The sequence below is a fragment of the Zootermopsis nevadensis genome, unplaced genomic scaffold, assembly GCF_977971745.1.
Source record: "Zootermopsis nevadensis isolate Lab colony 2312 unplaced genomic scaffold, Znev_1.0 Znev_ptg000024l, whole genome shotgun sequence".
Taxonomy (NCBI): Eukaryota; Metazoa; Arthropoda; class Insecta; order Blattodea; family Termopsidae; genus Zootermopsis; species Zootermopsis nevadensis.
In genome coordinates this window covers 6,304,468-6,320,633 of record NW_028259156.1, presented here as the reverse complement: position 1 = coordinate 6,320,633, position 16,166 = coordinate 6,304,468, and the positions used below count along the sequence as shown (strand labels likewise).

Genomic DNA, 16,166 nt, shown 5'->3' with positions numbered 1-16,166 from the left:
ACGACATATTTACTGTCGTCAAAACGTTATATCTCGAAAACCTCACATTTGGATTTCATATGTCATTTAGATGCATACATAACCTACGATAATTCCAGGTCGTCTTGGAAAGGAGCTAGAAAAATTCTAGTTATATACGTACAGGCAGTCAGAGATTAAAGATGGCCTACTCTTCTTTCAGACGTTTAAAACAATTGAGTCACACTGGGTGCTTCAAACTTCTTTGACCGGACTTGCGTTGTGATACGTCAGTCATATTTTTGATTGCAAGCCGTGCGAACCGTTAGCGTTTCTCACAGTCAATGTCAGATTAAAGACTAAATAATAGAGAAATTTAAGTTAATTAGTAAGTTTTAAAATAAGGTATTTAATCTGTAGTTTTCTTAAAACAGTGTTTAGTGTAAAAATTTGAGAATAGTGAATTACAACAGCAATGGATATCATGGAACCTGATGTTGGCTGTTATTCAAGTACCGGTATGTAGTTTTCATTTAAATGTATTTATTAGTTTCTAGTTTATAAACGATGATAAATATGATTCTGTGTCTTACTTATTGTGTCGAGAGTTACTAGGAATACCAGGCCTTTCAATTGTTGATTACGGTGAAATTACATTAAACATTTTATTACGTAACTGAATTCTATTTCCGACGTTTAGATTGGATGATAATAATAAATCACTTGGGAAAAGGTTCTGACAGATGTTCAATTATGCATTAAGCATGATTTGTGACCTATAATGCACCAGTTATATAATAAATTCAGCGAGAAAATTGTATTAGGATAAGGTTATGTTTGGCTTCTTCCCTGTGCTTCGTTGCGTCACATTAAAGCCGGGCCATATTGGTTTTTAGAACTTAACATAAATTAATTAAATTCCCATATGAATTGTATATTTTCTTCTGGAGATGATTATCTCAGGGGAAACAATTACTGTGACAGAACACAAACACTCATTCATAAAAATTTCTTGCAGGTTAGGAATTTAAAACAAAACAAATAAAACAGTCTATTTATATTTACTGAAGAAGTATCTGAAGATCCCCCAAGAAAATATCCAGGAAATACGTAAAATTACGATGGACCGGTTTCTTCCTTACATTTACTAATTTGTTATTCACTAATAATCTTATCGTCCGAAGTTACATGATTAAATCTGCAGTTAGCACACAAACAAGTCTTCTGCATTTTGTTAGTTTTCGCACTAGCATTGAACAAAATATGGCCAAGGCCTCCAAACACCGTGGCCCTAAGGCGCCGTCTGACAAGCCCAGAGTTGAATGTCTCATAAACAAAGTTAATCTTAAAGGTGAGCGTTTTCATTTTGTAGTAGCCGTGTTAGGAACAAACCAGTGGATGAATATTGCCTCTTTAATAACATTTACAAACCCCAGTTTTTTCAGAAGGTCAATGCCACGACACAATCATGTCTGTACTCTGATTATATTTAAATAAATCTTTTCTTACCGAGTATTGCATTTAAAGTTAAGTAAACTCATTAACCAAATGTTCCCATTCCGAAGCAGATGTAATTAACAATCGGAACTAGGATAAATCATATTGGGATGCTATTGAGTTTCTGACAGAGATTTATACAACAATGTTCAGTTGAAAATGGTCTGTGTCCTTAAACATTTCGTTTTAATTCTGTTTTACAAGGAATGATTCAGCATTGCCTTTAAACAACAGACTGTAAAGACATGATGTTTGGTATAGACTTTGACATATTTCTCTACTGCATTCAAAGTTTTGTCTTACTATTATTTTTCAATTGTTGCCTTATAACGATGTTAAATATACGCGTATTTCACTGGCCTGCCCATATACAAGCATCTCATCGGCACGGCGCCTCAAATTGTCATGAGGCCTTTTAGATTATTTTGCGAGTTTGTATTTCTCGTCTTTTAAAGCACATCACCTGTCAGATTGCAAGTGTCACTATCCACTTTAAACGGAAGACAAATTACAACGAACTGAAAACGGGCATTGTTAAGCATTCCTTGAGTTCACAGCCGCGAGTTACAAACATAACAACTTCCATCCAGCTGACAAACTAGTCTGCATGTGTCGGAGTAGCTAAGTTCAAATGGGCTGTTTATGAATAATTATATGCAGAAATTAATATTATCATTTGTAGGATTCGAAGTTTTCGCAGTGCTGATTCTGAAGAAAACTGTCTTCTGGATTGTAGCGCCGTGTAATCTGGTAGATGGTTAGTGACGTTTCAGAGGTCCTTGCTGCCTCCATCGCCCTGATTATGGCGGCAGCAAAGACCTCTGAAACGTCCGTAAACTTCTACCAGATTACACGGCGCTACAACCCAGAAGACAGCCAACTTAAAATATTATAATTATTCCAGACTTTCAAGAACAAATTTTAGTCTCTCATTTCAGGTTGCACGAAGCTCTTGATAAGTGACTTCCGTATTTATCACTCAAATGACAATGCACTTTAAGCGGCTAAAAATATAAATAAACACAGCAACGCAGCTGTTCTGCAAATTTACAAATATAATAACATAATTAAACTGTATAATAACGCCTACGTATGGCAAATATTTAACATACTGCATAAGAGTGGGGTTAGGAACTTGAGAGGCCGGGAAGCAGACAAAACTATCTGAGGGGTAGTTTCCCCCTTGATTACAATAAACAATATTTTCAAAAGGCGAATTGCGCGGTTTAAAATGTAGATTTCAGCCTCCGTAGCCACGCGGTCTGAGACATGGTTCTCGTTGTTGCGACCGTGGGTTCGAGTCCCACTCCAGCCATGGATGTTTATCCGCGTCCCTTCTCTTCCAGTCTGGTGGATAAAGAATGACCACGGAGGGCAAGGCCTTGGTATCTTCGTAAGACTAACCCCGTAATGGGCGTGGCGAACAATCCTCAGGATTGTAGAGTAAAAAAAGAGTAAATTATTTTAATTAAGCCTGTAGATTAAAGACGGGAACTGAGCTAGCTCAGTCAGTGCAGTGACTGACTGCGGACTGGACAACCGGGATTCGATCCCTGACAGGGGCAGAGGATTTTTCCTCTAGCCCCTCCGTCCAGACCGGCTCTTGGGCCCACTTACCACCCAGCCTCCTCTCCAATAGATACCGGGGTACTGAGCACTCACCCCCATCTGGTGCCGAGGTTAAGAATAAGTAGGAGCTATACCTCGTCTCACCCCACCCAAGCGCCTACATGGCGTGCGACAGGATACCTTTACATTTTTATTGTATATTAGCACATGCCACTAATTATGATATTTGTTACAGGGCCTCAACATGTCCGCCAAGACGACTTCAAGATCATCAAAAGTCTAGGAGAAGGAGGTAAGTACAACTTCCTGTTAACAGTCGGCCGATTACCCGTGCATTTCTCTGCTTACAAAACACGGACCTGATTTCTGCATCATTAATGCATCTATTAAGTAGGCAGAGAAGAAGATCAGCATTTTAGAGCGTCCTTCCTAGCCCATGATCAAGTGCAATGCAACTTAATCGGCAGTGAAATAACAAGAAAGACGTGTCTGTGGCCTATTTTCTCTTATTAATGTTATCGTCATTCTATTGTCGCGTTCTGGTTTACACTGAATCGAAATGCCGTAACATCGGAAGTGATAAACACGAGAGGAAGTTCTTCTGATGCACAATGTACATTTCCTTTTACTTTAACGAAATCAGAATTAGGGATCTTAAGAATTGTGTAGGCCATATTCTGCTTCTACTCATGAATGCTAAAAAATGTTAAAAGGTGGATCATTTACGAAATGCCAACATTTATTTGCGGAGACATTTAAAAACGCAGTTAGAGTTAATCAAATTATGCAGACAGCTCGCGAATGGGTCAAAGACCACTCCAAGTAAGCACTTTAACGATAAAAGTTGCAATCATGAAATCTCACAGACCTAAACGGTATTTCATCTTGTTTCTGTCACCACGCAGGAAACAATATAATCTAGTAATATCCTGAGCACAAGGGCTTGACCTGCCGGAGAGAGTTTTAGAGCATTTAAAGAGAAGACGAACCACGTATTTATGAATTTTATATTCATCGCGAATTTTTCGTATCGAAAAAAAAGCCCGTACCTGTACAGATATCAAGATGAAATACAACTGAGATTCTGTTACAGGGTTTGGCGAAGTTTACCTGGCGAGGAAAAAGGACGGCAGTGACGCCGGTAAACTTTACGCAATGAAGAGCATGAAGACATCACTGAAGAGAAAGGAAATCGACCACGCGTGGACGGAGCGTCGCGTGTTTGAAAAAACACGTGACTGTCCGTTCCTAGTGCAGCTGCACTACGCGTTTCAGTCGAATGAACGCCTTCATCTCGTAATGGGTAAGTACATCAAACGAAACATCACAGTAACTAAATGTGTAAGGTCCTCATACGTACCCCGTTTGCGGAATAATCCTTCGCTTTCCGCTAAATATTTCACTTTTTAGTCTTCTGCAGAGCTTCGATTTCTAATTATACAGTTGCCGAATTAAACATACAATACATCAGCATTCAGTGGCCTAAGAGTCCTCACAACAACACGATCTCGTCTTTATTGTTGCAGATTACGTCGCAGGAAAAGACTTCGTTGAACTGCTGGAACAGCGAGGCAGGCTTACGGAGAATGAAACAAGATTCTTCTCCGCTGAAGTCATCCTGGCCCTCCAGCACCTGCACGAGGTAGGCAACCAGCACTCCCACTGAACAGCATAACACTTACTGACTTCAGGGCTATAGAATTCTCTTCAAATTCCCTTTATTTTTTCACAATACGTCGAATCATTTTTAATTTCTGTGAGAAATATCTAAATTCACAACAAGTGCTAATACCTAAATTTTAGCTTGTTTCTTCTGAAGAATGCTCCCCGGATTAGTAAGCAAGGACTTTGGTTAGTTCTGTCATGTCTGATTACTTAGCCGCCAAGTAATTCTCCGTAACCAGAAAAGTTCATTTTACAACTTTCATATCTCTCAATTCAGTGTAATAGAACATTCATAATCATACTTTCTGTAGTTACCTAAGCTGAAACATGAGAAATAGTTAATTAAAATGCACGGCGTGTAATTAAGATCGATCTAGGAAGCCCAATGCCATATAACCCATATACTAACATCGTCTTTAAATCAACTGCAAAGAACACATAAAAAATGTACATATCGCAAATGCTAAATGCGTTTCCTTCTCCCCACTGCTCTTGAGACGTGTTCATTCGTTTCTTTCAGTTGGGAATCGTTCACCGGGACGTGAAGCCGGAGAACATCCTTCTGGACGCCGCGGGCCATGTTCTTCTGACGGATTTCGGTCTGTCGAAGGAGTTTCCGTCTGATCAGGAGGTAAGCTTAGTGCCAACCGCTTTATTCTGTCACTTTAATTCGCTGACTTTGCTGGAATGTAGCGGATGAGTGGATCTCTCTCTCTCCATCAGGGAGTAACTCTTTGAGGGAACTCAGACTATCAGAACAATAAAAATATAAATATCTGAAATGTGGGCACCCATATTCAGAGAGCACTTCTCTTGTACTTACATTTAACAGGGACATCGCAAGTTCTCAGATTCTGAGGGTGTCAACTAACAAGCGCAGATTTTATTACCTACAGCATTGCATGTTGCCTGTAATTTGCTGTTTAAAATTCCACAAATACTTCCACTATTAAGTATCTTATCCACTTGCAAAACATTAAACATCAAGATGCATGGTTTTACCACGTGTTTTGTATGGCTGTGAAACGCGTGTCTTACTTTGGGCAAGGAACTTAAATCACAAATGCTGGGACCTAGAAAATACGTGAAACATTCAGCTCACCGAGTATTCCTAATGGATAAATTTTCGGAATTACACTGTGCCAGTTAAGTAGGGCGAGAAGCAACGCAGACACATATTTGACGTTGAAAGTTTTTGGAGAGTAAGAACATGGAAGACCATGAAAAAGACGCCAACACGCATTACGTTGGAGAAACATGTTATGACGTCAGAAGACGAACAGGCCTGGGTCTGAAGTGCATCCTTGGGTGTTAGCAATCCTCAAAGTTTTCTTTCTTGTACCACAGTTAGGGAAATGTTTCTGTGTCTCATTTCCTGTCACATGTAACTTATTTAAAATCTTGTTTTTATCAACAGGATAAAAGAACGTACTCCTGCAGCGGTACTCCAGAATATATGGCCCCCGAAGTAATCCGGCTCATGGGACACGACATGGTAAGTGATTTCTTCCAAGAAGATGTGAAAATACTTATTTCGTACTTTCGTGTAACTCAGACAAATACAGCATCGCAGTGGAATAATCTGAAGGTCAGTTACAACAAATATAGATTCAATAATGAGGCAAATATTTCTCATATCTCACACCGAAAAAGTAACATTAAAGAGTAACACATTTATGTGTATATCAGCTGCTTATAATTACATAATATATGCATCAGTTACAGAGCGTACATCCATTTTTTCTGTTTCTGGAGGGTGCAAAGAAATGGGAGTGGCTGATTAAAGCTCTTGTCCTAATCTGAATTGTTGCAGGCAGCTGATTGGTGGAGTATGGGAATTGTCGTGTACGAGATGTTGTCCTACACCAGGCCCTTTGAGGAAAGGAGCAACATTCAGACATTGTTTACGTGAGTCTCCTTATTTGCGAAGAGCAATTTTTTTCAACAAACTCCTACACAGATTAGTTTGACCCTAACAGAGGACCAGTTGTTATCCGTTTTAATGCCAGTGAAGTTCGCGGAGAATCAACTTCATGGAAGAAACCAAAATTCAGACAGAAATATATCCGATACAAAAGATTGTACAGGGAATCAATTAAATGTGAGGGACAGGGAAGGAAACGGAAAACAAAAATAAACATCCCAAAATGTTATTATAGATGAACCTGCAAAACCTATTTCGGTCACTTAGAATAATTAAGTCATTTAAAGGAACAAAGAAATACTAACAGGGAACATAATGGCAGATTTACTAATTCGATTCTCTTTTACAGCAAAATTTTGACTCAGGAGCCGGTCTTCCCGCCTTTTTTCCCACCATGTGCGTCGCACCTCATAGCATGGCTGCTGGTGAAGGACCCTAGAATGCGCTTGGGCGGCGGAGCGAGGGGCGCCGAGGGAATCAAGAGCCATCCTTTCTACGCCGTAAGTTGTCTTCCCAAATCTCTTACCATAAAATATTGTACAGAAATCCTTCAGTTCTCAACTGTCTTCTTCCTGGACGTAAGAAACCAAAGTCCCGAAAGACGATCGGATAATTGAGACGACCATCGAAAAAGACGAGGGTAAGGCTCCTGACGCCACTTCCTACATAGCCCCACGCTTGTCTGGTCTCTGTAAGACTTTAAGTTTGTTCCGTGGAAAAAATAAACTACTTTCTCTTTTCGCTCGACATTTAATGAAAGAAATCGCTTCGTTATGAGAAATTGGTAACTTCTGTTAAGAAACTAAAGTAGATCTCCGCTCGTCTTATCGAAGGCAATAAAAATTACTCTATAGAGACGGAGTGCATAAAATTCGATCAGGAAGTGCGACTCATTCCAGAAGACGCCGAGTCGGCCGATTACAAAATGGTGCACGTCCTATAAAATTGAACGTCGAATAACTGAAGGTCAGACAATCGGGACTAAAATGTATTTCTAAGGAAGCAAAGTGCAGTTTCAAGGTTTCTAGAAGTTGCTACTGTTTCAAAACTTCAGTAAATAAATAAAAATTGCGGTCTGCATTCCCAGCAGGAGGCAGTCCTTCGCATAGGGAAATTGCCAAGGGCCCCTTGCATCCAAATTGTCATCTACAAAATATTTCGAGCTCAGTGACATATTGAGGGCCCAAGAGACAGACAACGCAAAGAAAATTGATTGTAATCCCAGAACAAACCGTAATATAAAAGTTTCACGGTATCTGATCTGAAATTTCTTTCATGTACAAATCTTATGGACACGACTAGACATCTTAAAACTTTCCTCCCAGTAAATGCGACGTTACAAAACACTTAAAAAGAAATCAACAATTTATATCAACGCAGAAGACTTAATTTCGTAATCCCTGCCATTATAACAAACTGAGGTGTTCTCTTGTCGGCTCCGCCAGAATTCTTCACTCTGTTATGCTTGTGCTTTGTCTACAGACCATCGACTGGGTTCAACTGAGAGGGAAGAAGGTATCACCACCCTTCCTCCCACATCTCGACATCATCAGCGCCGATGATGTCGATGAAAACCAGTTCGGGGTGGCGTCTGACCCTCGGTCAGCGGGCACTTGGCGTCCAAGGAGCGACGACCCTTTCAAGGTGAGAACACGTAATTTTCCTACTTTTATTGCGTGTCGCATCAGAACAAGGCTAGTTACCGGCCCTCTTAGAACACGTGTCGGAGGCTGAGGGTCACGTTCCCTTCGAGGTGTTACAGTCAGTAATAATTCTGATGTCATTATTAGGCCTTGGCCGATATTTGTGCACCGTAACTCTGGTTTGACAGACAGATTTTTTATTTTCATGTTTTACAGTGAAGATACGAGTTTATCAACTTCTTTCCAAATACGCATTTTTCTGGTCTTACAAACGCCGCAGTAAAAACGTTCCAACACAAAAGAAATTTGCTTAACTGTGACTTTTCTAATTTCTATTGCAGAACTTCTCATTTGTGTCGCCATCCTTGGACGAGACCTCCCTGGAGCGTGCAACCACAGTAAGTGTTAACACTTAACCTACATTAGTTTCTCAGTACCTCATTGTACACAATTTACGCATTGCAAGTTACAAAGTTAAGTAAAAATCCTCTATTTTTGCCTCACATGATAAATGATGTTTTATTACTCATCTTTCAACACACGCAAGAAAATAATTAATTATCAGAGAAGCATTCGTAGGCTCTGACAATATTTACCATTTTCAGGCTCTGCAAGAAAGAGTTCTTTTGCTGTGTCGCTTGAATATCACAACAATATTAAAAATGTTAGATTAATAAATTAAGACCACAGACACATCTCGGTCGTATCTGGCAACCTGGAACCTACTCCAATCATGGCACGCTGTACTCATCAGATGTCGAGCAGCTTACACGAAGTTATATTACATATTGTCGTAAACAAGAAAAAACAAATGGAGCTAAAATGACCATAAAACAGCCGTTTTACCCCACGTGTTCCTTTCTTGTCTTCTGCTACATTTTCTTATTTGAAATTCGCTTGTGATCGTTGTTAAGTATTTGGGCAGTGTTCGCACTGAAGCAACTCTGGGTTGCTGAGTTCGTCGGTAAATCATCTTTCATACTGACGAGGGTGAAATGGCCTCCAGGTTGAAAATGACTCAAGTCGCGCGACTTAACAGCAGGTGGCATCGAAGTCTAATTCAGTCTGAAATGGTGCAAAGGGGCAGTTCTGTTGAGTGCGTAATGCTAACTGCAAAAACAGTTGCCTCGAACTTGGGTTTTGCTGCAAAGAATCACTAAAAAGGGCGAATGTTGAACAAACTACTACAAGCAACTGATTCCTGTTTTCGTGTCAACAGATTGAGTATCCAACAGCGCCGCTGTCAAGTGCCCCATTGGCTTCCTCACATGACTGCATCCCTGAATCCACCAATCAAGGACCAGGTGAGATACCTTATTTAATTTCAGAACTAAGCTACCTGCTTACATCCAGTTCCCCAACACTTGCAAAATATCACATGTGCCCAGACAGTGGAACTCCGTCCGTGTCGATGTCGGTTTTCTAGTTTGTATTGCCACCCGCATTGAAGTTTGGTCAGAGCAGAATTCAAACAAATTTTGTATGGAGATTCAACAGAAAACTGCAGAGAAATTAGGATTTTAATACGGAACTCCTGTAGAATGTTACAATACCGTAGTACAGAACACCCATGTCTGATCTGAGTACCTGCACCCAAAAATGCTTCCACTGCATAAGACAACTGCTCACTGAGCAACTTTACTACATCAACTTCGCACTTTGTGTTTTCTCTGTGTCTCTCAGCCTCTGACCTCGATATTAAACTCAAATAACTGCTTCATCTGCTTGTAAAATTTATTGTTTCGAGTTACGTAATTAAATTCAAGTTTTGTGAATTTGTGTACAATATTATATTATATAAATATAACTTATATACTCGTGAACAAGTATCCCTTTCCAGAGTAAAGGTTTCTTTGTACGCGTTTATAACACTGCCTGAAATATCTCGTGCTGTCTTCCATCGCCAGCGCCACACGTGGTCAAAGTATTCACCACTGCCTCACTCACGTCCCACTTACTTCATTAAACTGAATCGTACTAACATTACGAAAGAGAAAGCTGAATTATGATAAAAGTTCTTTAGTTTTAATTGAAAAAACATCAAAATATTAGACGCAGTCTTCAAAGAATATTAAACCAGTTGTCAGCACAAAATATAATGAGGTGGGCTAAAACAACAATTTTCACACGTTAATGTATTAAGAGTAAGTTTGATTGTCCCATGAACATAAAATGCGATTAAGAATTTTTCATTTGCAGACCCTACATGTGACACCGATCACCCCTCGAGGATCCCAGAGACGATTATGAGGATTCTGATACCAGCACGAGGGGTGGTCACAGAAGATCGGGTTCTGCAGATAGCAACGCATCAGCAGAACCCGAGGAAACCACAGAAGAGGAGGCACGTCCTCAGTGCTGAAGACGGCGGAGGCCAACGGAAGAGAAGAATTGTGTGAGGAAACATGCGTGGATGCAGCCAGAACAGAGCGGCGAAAAAGAATCATCCTCAATGCTTCCTGTAGTGGAATGAAACAGCCTGCAGAAACATCGCAGCCACTGATTCTCCATTACAGTAAGCAGCAACTGGCTTTTTCAATGTGTAACTTCGGCTTACTGGAATAAGCAGCGTCATGAAATGTTGGTTTCTGGATGTTTCGGCAAGCACTTGCGTTGTTATCTTCAGGGGAAATTAGGAAGCCTCCTTTTAATACGGCAGTGGGTGGTGGTGGCATGACTAGAATAACTCAGAAGCAACGACCTATTCAATTAAGGGGGGAAACACTGCCACTTTCTTCATGTTTACCTGTTAATCTAGGCAAATTCCTTCGTCCATGATTACAGTATTTCTGACCCCCAAATTCAATGCTTTTCAATTCCTCCACTTTTTCAACGTTACGCACTGTGGGCTATAAAAAGTAGTTAAGGAGTCTCTTAGAGAGACATTCTTTTTTCGATTTAGTTCCGTCCTTTAATACAAATCTTCACACTTGTTTCTCTAACCCTTTTTTTAAAATGAAATATAAATTCATTCCACAACTGCCTAGCATCAAGAAAAAAATTATAGTAGCTCTGGGCTTGGATTTGCAAATTCCGTTCCGTCAGAGCACCACATAATCTGTAAAAGCTAACTTGGGGAACTACTCCTCGCATGTTCCTCCACTCGGCCCATTACCTAGCAACAAGCAACAGTTTCCAAAGACTAAATTTCTTACCCGTTCCTTTCTCGCTAACATTCCTCCATCTTTGCCCACGACCCCACAATATTTAATAACCAATCTCACTAAATCATCTTTTAATCACTAGCCACGGCCTATTTTACTGTTACTGAGAGAAGTAAGCCGCCAGGTCACAGGATTATCCTTGGTATGAGGGTCGTGTATTTCCCACAATGCGCCTTACTCCCTGACTCTGTGTCATCATAAATACGTTTTAGATATTTCATAACAACTTCGAAATTCCGCCTTTACCCCGGGCTAGCGACCACGTGGCTAGGAAGGGAGGGGACAGGGAAGGTTTCAGCAGCCACTTCATTAGGATGACAGGGACAAATTCGCTCTTCACCGAAACCTTCAACATTGAACACTGCTCATTCTCCGACGAAGTTACACTTGAAATTCAGATTTCTTTTCAGGCCAGAAGACCGAACATCATCCACTGCTTGTTGATCAATTTGCACTCTGCATATCTTGTGTTTCCCCAAATACCATCAAGTTGCAGTTTTTCCATTTATATGTCCCCACCTCTCCCCTGAAATAGGCAACAAGAAACCAGCCTAACTGTGAGTGAGCTCTTGTCGGTAAATTTACATCTGCATCATTTCTCTCCCATTATTCTTGATTATCGTGATCCTTCCACTGTACATTCAAGTTCTTCCTTTGGTTGTCAAATTTTGTAAATCTCTGCAGAGGTCATAGAAATTTCGTGTGTTCTGGTATCAAATTTCGGCCGTTTCTCTAATTTAGGATCCACGTCACAATTTCGTATTTGACCGTCGCATTCGACGTCTACGTTTGTTAACACTTCAAAACGCAATTCATTCATCGAGGCCTACTTACACATTCCTTTTCAATTTCCGAATTGTCGTCAAAAGTAAATAATTAAATTCTGTAAACCGTTCGTTTTCTGAGCCTTCCGATGTAATTTCCACGCGTCATTTCACGTTGGCAGATTTAAGTTAAGTTTCTTTGTAGGCGTTTAATTTCTTTGAAAAATTATGCAATTCTTAATTTTTTGGAATTCATTACCTGATAACTGCATACGGAATTGTATTTACCGTCTGTCATATCGATATTCAGAGGTTAGGATTCCTCTTCTTTTACGAAAAGAGTATTCCTGTGATTTCTTTACATTGCTCCCACTGGCTGGGATATATTATCATAACTTTCCATTAGACCTTTCGCGAAAATTCTACTTCTATTCAGATTATCGTATACTCCGTTGTAAGCGATTGTCCCAGCTAAATCATATCGAGATTTATTTTTCAGTCTATATTCGACCTTCATGACTAACGATAAAAATTGCAGTCTTCATCTCTGCGGCCCCCAGCATACACTTACTTAGTTTATTTGTGAATTATACATTTCAGTTCTCCTTAAATCATAAATTCAGCTGTCGTTATTTGCCTAAGTCGTCCTCCAACCTCATGAAAATATAACAATAACATAATTATTTATATGATAGTGTTGTGCACTCTTGATTCCCTTCAATTAGGACAGTCAGGGCACAATAAAAATTTCCCTTCAAATCTTAAATCTGATCCGCCAGTCAGCTGTCTGCAGTTCCGACTGTTTCATTGCTCCGAATAAAACGTATAATTTTTCTCTCCATTACGTCACACAACCCCGGTGCAGATTGCTAAGGGAAATAAAAGATGTGCAGAGAGCAAATCTTGTGGTCAACAGAGGAACAAGTCTCCGTCGTTGTCCGTACAAAGAGACAGGCTGACCCCATTCTTAGTCTTGAGAATTGCCTCCATAAGATCACCTTGATATTACCCTCCCATCCCCTCTTGGTCTGCCCAGTTATCGTTTTCCAGAAGGATTTCATACAAAAACTCTGGACTCATCACTTGCCTCCCCCATTCGTGCTGCATATCCAGCCCATCGGACCTTCGTACATTTCACTCTCCTTATTATGCTAGGTGACTCGTACAACTCACGCAGCTCCTGTTTATAAAATATCCCAAATTCCCCACTTACTGTATCCCTCCTAGGTCGAAATATCCTCCTCAACACCGTTTTCATACATTTGTAATCTACGTTCTTCCTTCAAAGTAAGAGACCATGTTTCACAACCATACAAGACAACAGGCAAAATTATTCTTTTACATATCCCGATGTTTAGTGTTGTGGTTACTAAACGGAATAAAAACACTTTTTGAACTGGATAAATTCAAGCGTTCCCCGAATGTATTCTACTCTTAACTTCTTCATGGACCTCATTTCTATTTGTTATTCTTGTTCCCAGATACTTAAATTTTGAAACATTTTCAAATGACGTGTTACTTTTAATTATGTTCCGCCACTGCTACTGATGTACTACGACCATGTATTTAGTTTTGTCTACATTTACCTTTAGACTTATGTCCTTGCTAGCCTCTAGGAGACTTTCTGTGTTCTTGGTTATGGTACCCACACAACATCCCCCAGCAAATTGACAGCATCAGCATAGGCAAGTACCTGGTGCAGACCATTTCATTTTAAACCCACCTGAATCCGTGGCATTCTTGATGACAAGTTTTAGAGAAAAAATAAGCAGAATTTTGGACAAAGCATCTCATTTAACCAAAATAATGTATCAGATCAATATCACTTACACGGTGTCCCACAAGTCCCGCAAACCGAAGTTCGTCATTACAAAAAAAAAAGTTTAAATTGTCCTGCACTTCTTTGGCTCATCCCGTGCGTCTTTTGTCTTTAGTATCGCGAAAACGGTTAACGAGCTAAAAAGTGGTTGCCCGCATCATTACGAAGCCGCACGTAATATTCCAGTTTAACTTCTTCATACGACTGCGTTCGCAAATAATTTTGAGTAATAACAACACTTCACGCTTCTTGGATTCCTATCACACTAACACATTATTTACTAAGTAATCCTCGGGTTGAGGTACTTTTGGGACATACTGTATGTAACATGAAAGTGCCATAATTGTAAAATTGGTACATTGGTCGTATGTTTGTTATCATTATAATGAAGGGTTTCCTGCACAAACATTACCAGACAGAACATCCAAGTTTACTCGGGGCTTTGTTTACATTTTGTTAAATCCTATAAAATAATATTCTACTAAATAAAGCAAAAATTACATATAATATATTTAATTTCATATATATTTTACCAGAGGAATAAGAATAACTACAATTTAAAGATGTCAAAGATAAGTTAGTGTTAAAATTTGAAAATTTTCGTGTCTTATCACATTGTCGCATGTACAATAGAAATGCCCTTATTTTACAGAACCAAAACGTGAATTTCTCTTGTGTCTGTAAAAATAGCTTCGTCACTTCACCTTCGTAATTTACCATTGACCCATTAGCAATTAATGTTATTGGGAAGCTCCTATTTGCAGGCGGTACACAATTCAAATCTCCGAATTCAAACAATCTTCTTATACACACGTCTTGGTAAATCACTGACAAATTTGTTGTCATGACTTCAGCTGCTCGGCTGTTCAGAACCGATCCATCAAAGTGATTCTTCAGAAATTTCTGCCACTTAGCGATACATGGAAAATTCCTTTTCGATGAAAGTGTGCCTTGTCGTGTTTTTGCACTACGCTCTTCAATTTGTTAGATCATATTTAGATTTAGTAAACCATTCATTTCCCCCTCTCATATCTTTATTTCCTCCTACAATGTTGTAAATACTATTTCATTGGCTTTGTTTTTTATTGAAATTTGGTCCTCTCTGAAATATTGGGGGAGTTAAATTCTTCTTCTCCCTTCGTTATTTAATTTGTTTACAAATTCAGAAGTAGGTCTTGTAATTTGTGTATTCCCTGTGTGCGTGTGTGCATGCAGGCATGTATACATGTAATATGTATGTATGCGTGTATTATGTATGAATTCATGTATGATGTATTATGCATGTATTATGTATGTATGCATGAATTATGTATGTATGCATGTAATATGTATGTATGCATGTATTATGTATGAATGCATGTATTATGTATGAATGCATGTATTATGTATGTATGCTTGTATTATGTATGTATGCGTGTATGATGTATTTATGCATGTAATATGAATGTATGTATGTATATATGCATGCATGCAGGTATGTATGCATGTAATATGTATGAATGCATGTATTATGTATGCATGTATTATGTATGAATGCATGTATTATGTATGTATGCGTGTATTATGTATGAATGCATGTATGATGTATTTACGCATGTAATATGTATGAATGCATGTATTATGTATGTATGCATGTAATGTGTACGTATCTATGTATGAATGAATGAATGAAAGAATATATGTATGTATGTATATATGCATGCATGCAGGTATGTATGAATGTATGTATGCATGTATGTATGTAATAAAGTATGTAAGTATGCCTGTAATTATGCAAGTAAGTCTGTATGAATGTATGTATGTATGTATTAATGTATGTATGCATGTATGTATGAACGTTTGTATGTATGTATTAATTTATGTATTCATGTATATATGTATTAGTGTATGTATGCATGTGTGTATGAATGTGTATGCATGTATGTATGTATGTATTAACGTATGTAATTTCTGTTCATAGAGTTTGTTTAGTTTTCTTTCATTAATAATATTTGTTCCTTACATTTGCCTCGTTCGTGTTTATTGAGTTATTTTCATGCTACTTAATTTAATTAAATATCTTATTTAAATTAGCGTAATTCTTTTTCAGTTCCCGTTTTACTTTTCAAAACTATGTAATCAGGGCCACTTTAACCAGTGGGAAAATTGGGCAGCTGCCCACGG

The 16,166-nt window shown here is 39.0% G+C and overlaps 2 protein-coding genes across 5 annotated transcripts in view; one reads left to right on the top strand and one right to left on the bottom strand.

The window, feature by feature from the left end:
• The window catches only part of LOC110836576 (uncharacterized), a 123,525-nt gene that overhangs the window by 82,800 nt on the left and 24,559 nt on the right, over positions 1-16,166 (bottom strand). The window lies entirely within an intron of this gene.
• Positions 273-14,510, top strand: LOC147872744 (ribosomal protein S6 kinase alpha-5-like). Its single transcript, XM_087355027.1, has 13 exons — positions 273-476; positions 3,260-3,316; positions 4,118-4,327; positions 4,551-4,666; positions 5,210-5,320; positions 6,107-6,184; positions 6,503-6,597; positions 6,963-7,113; positions 8,096-8,257; positions 8,598-8,654; positions 9,476-9,560; positions 10,456-10,771; positions 11,831-14,510. The coding sequence occupies exons 1-12, from the start codon at positions 434-436 to the stop codon at positions 10,653-10,655; spliced, it is 1,365 nt and encodes a 454-aa protein (XP_087211153.1). The 5' UTR covers positions 273-433; the 3' UTR covers positions 10,656-10,771; positions 11,831-14,510.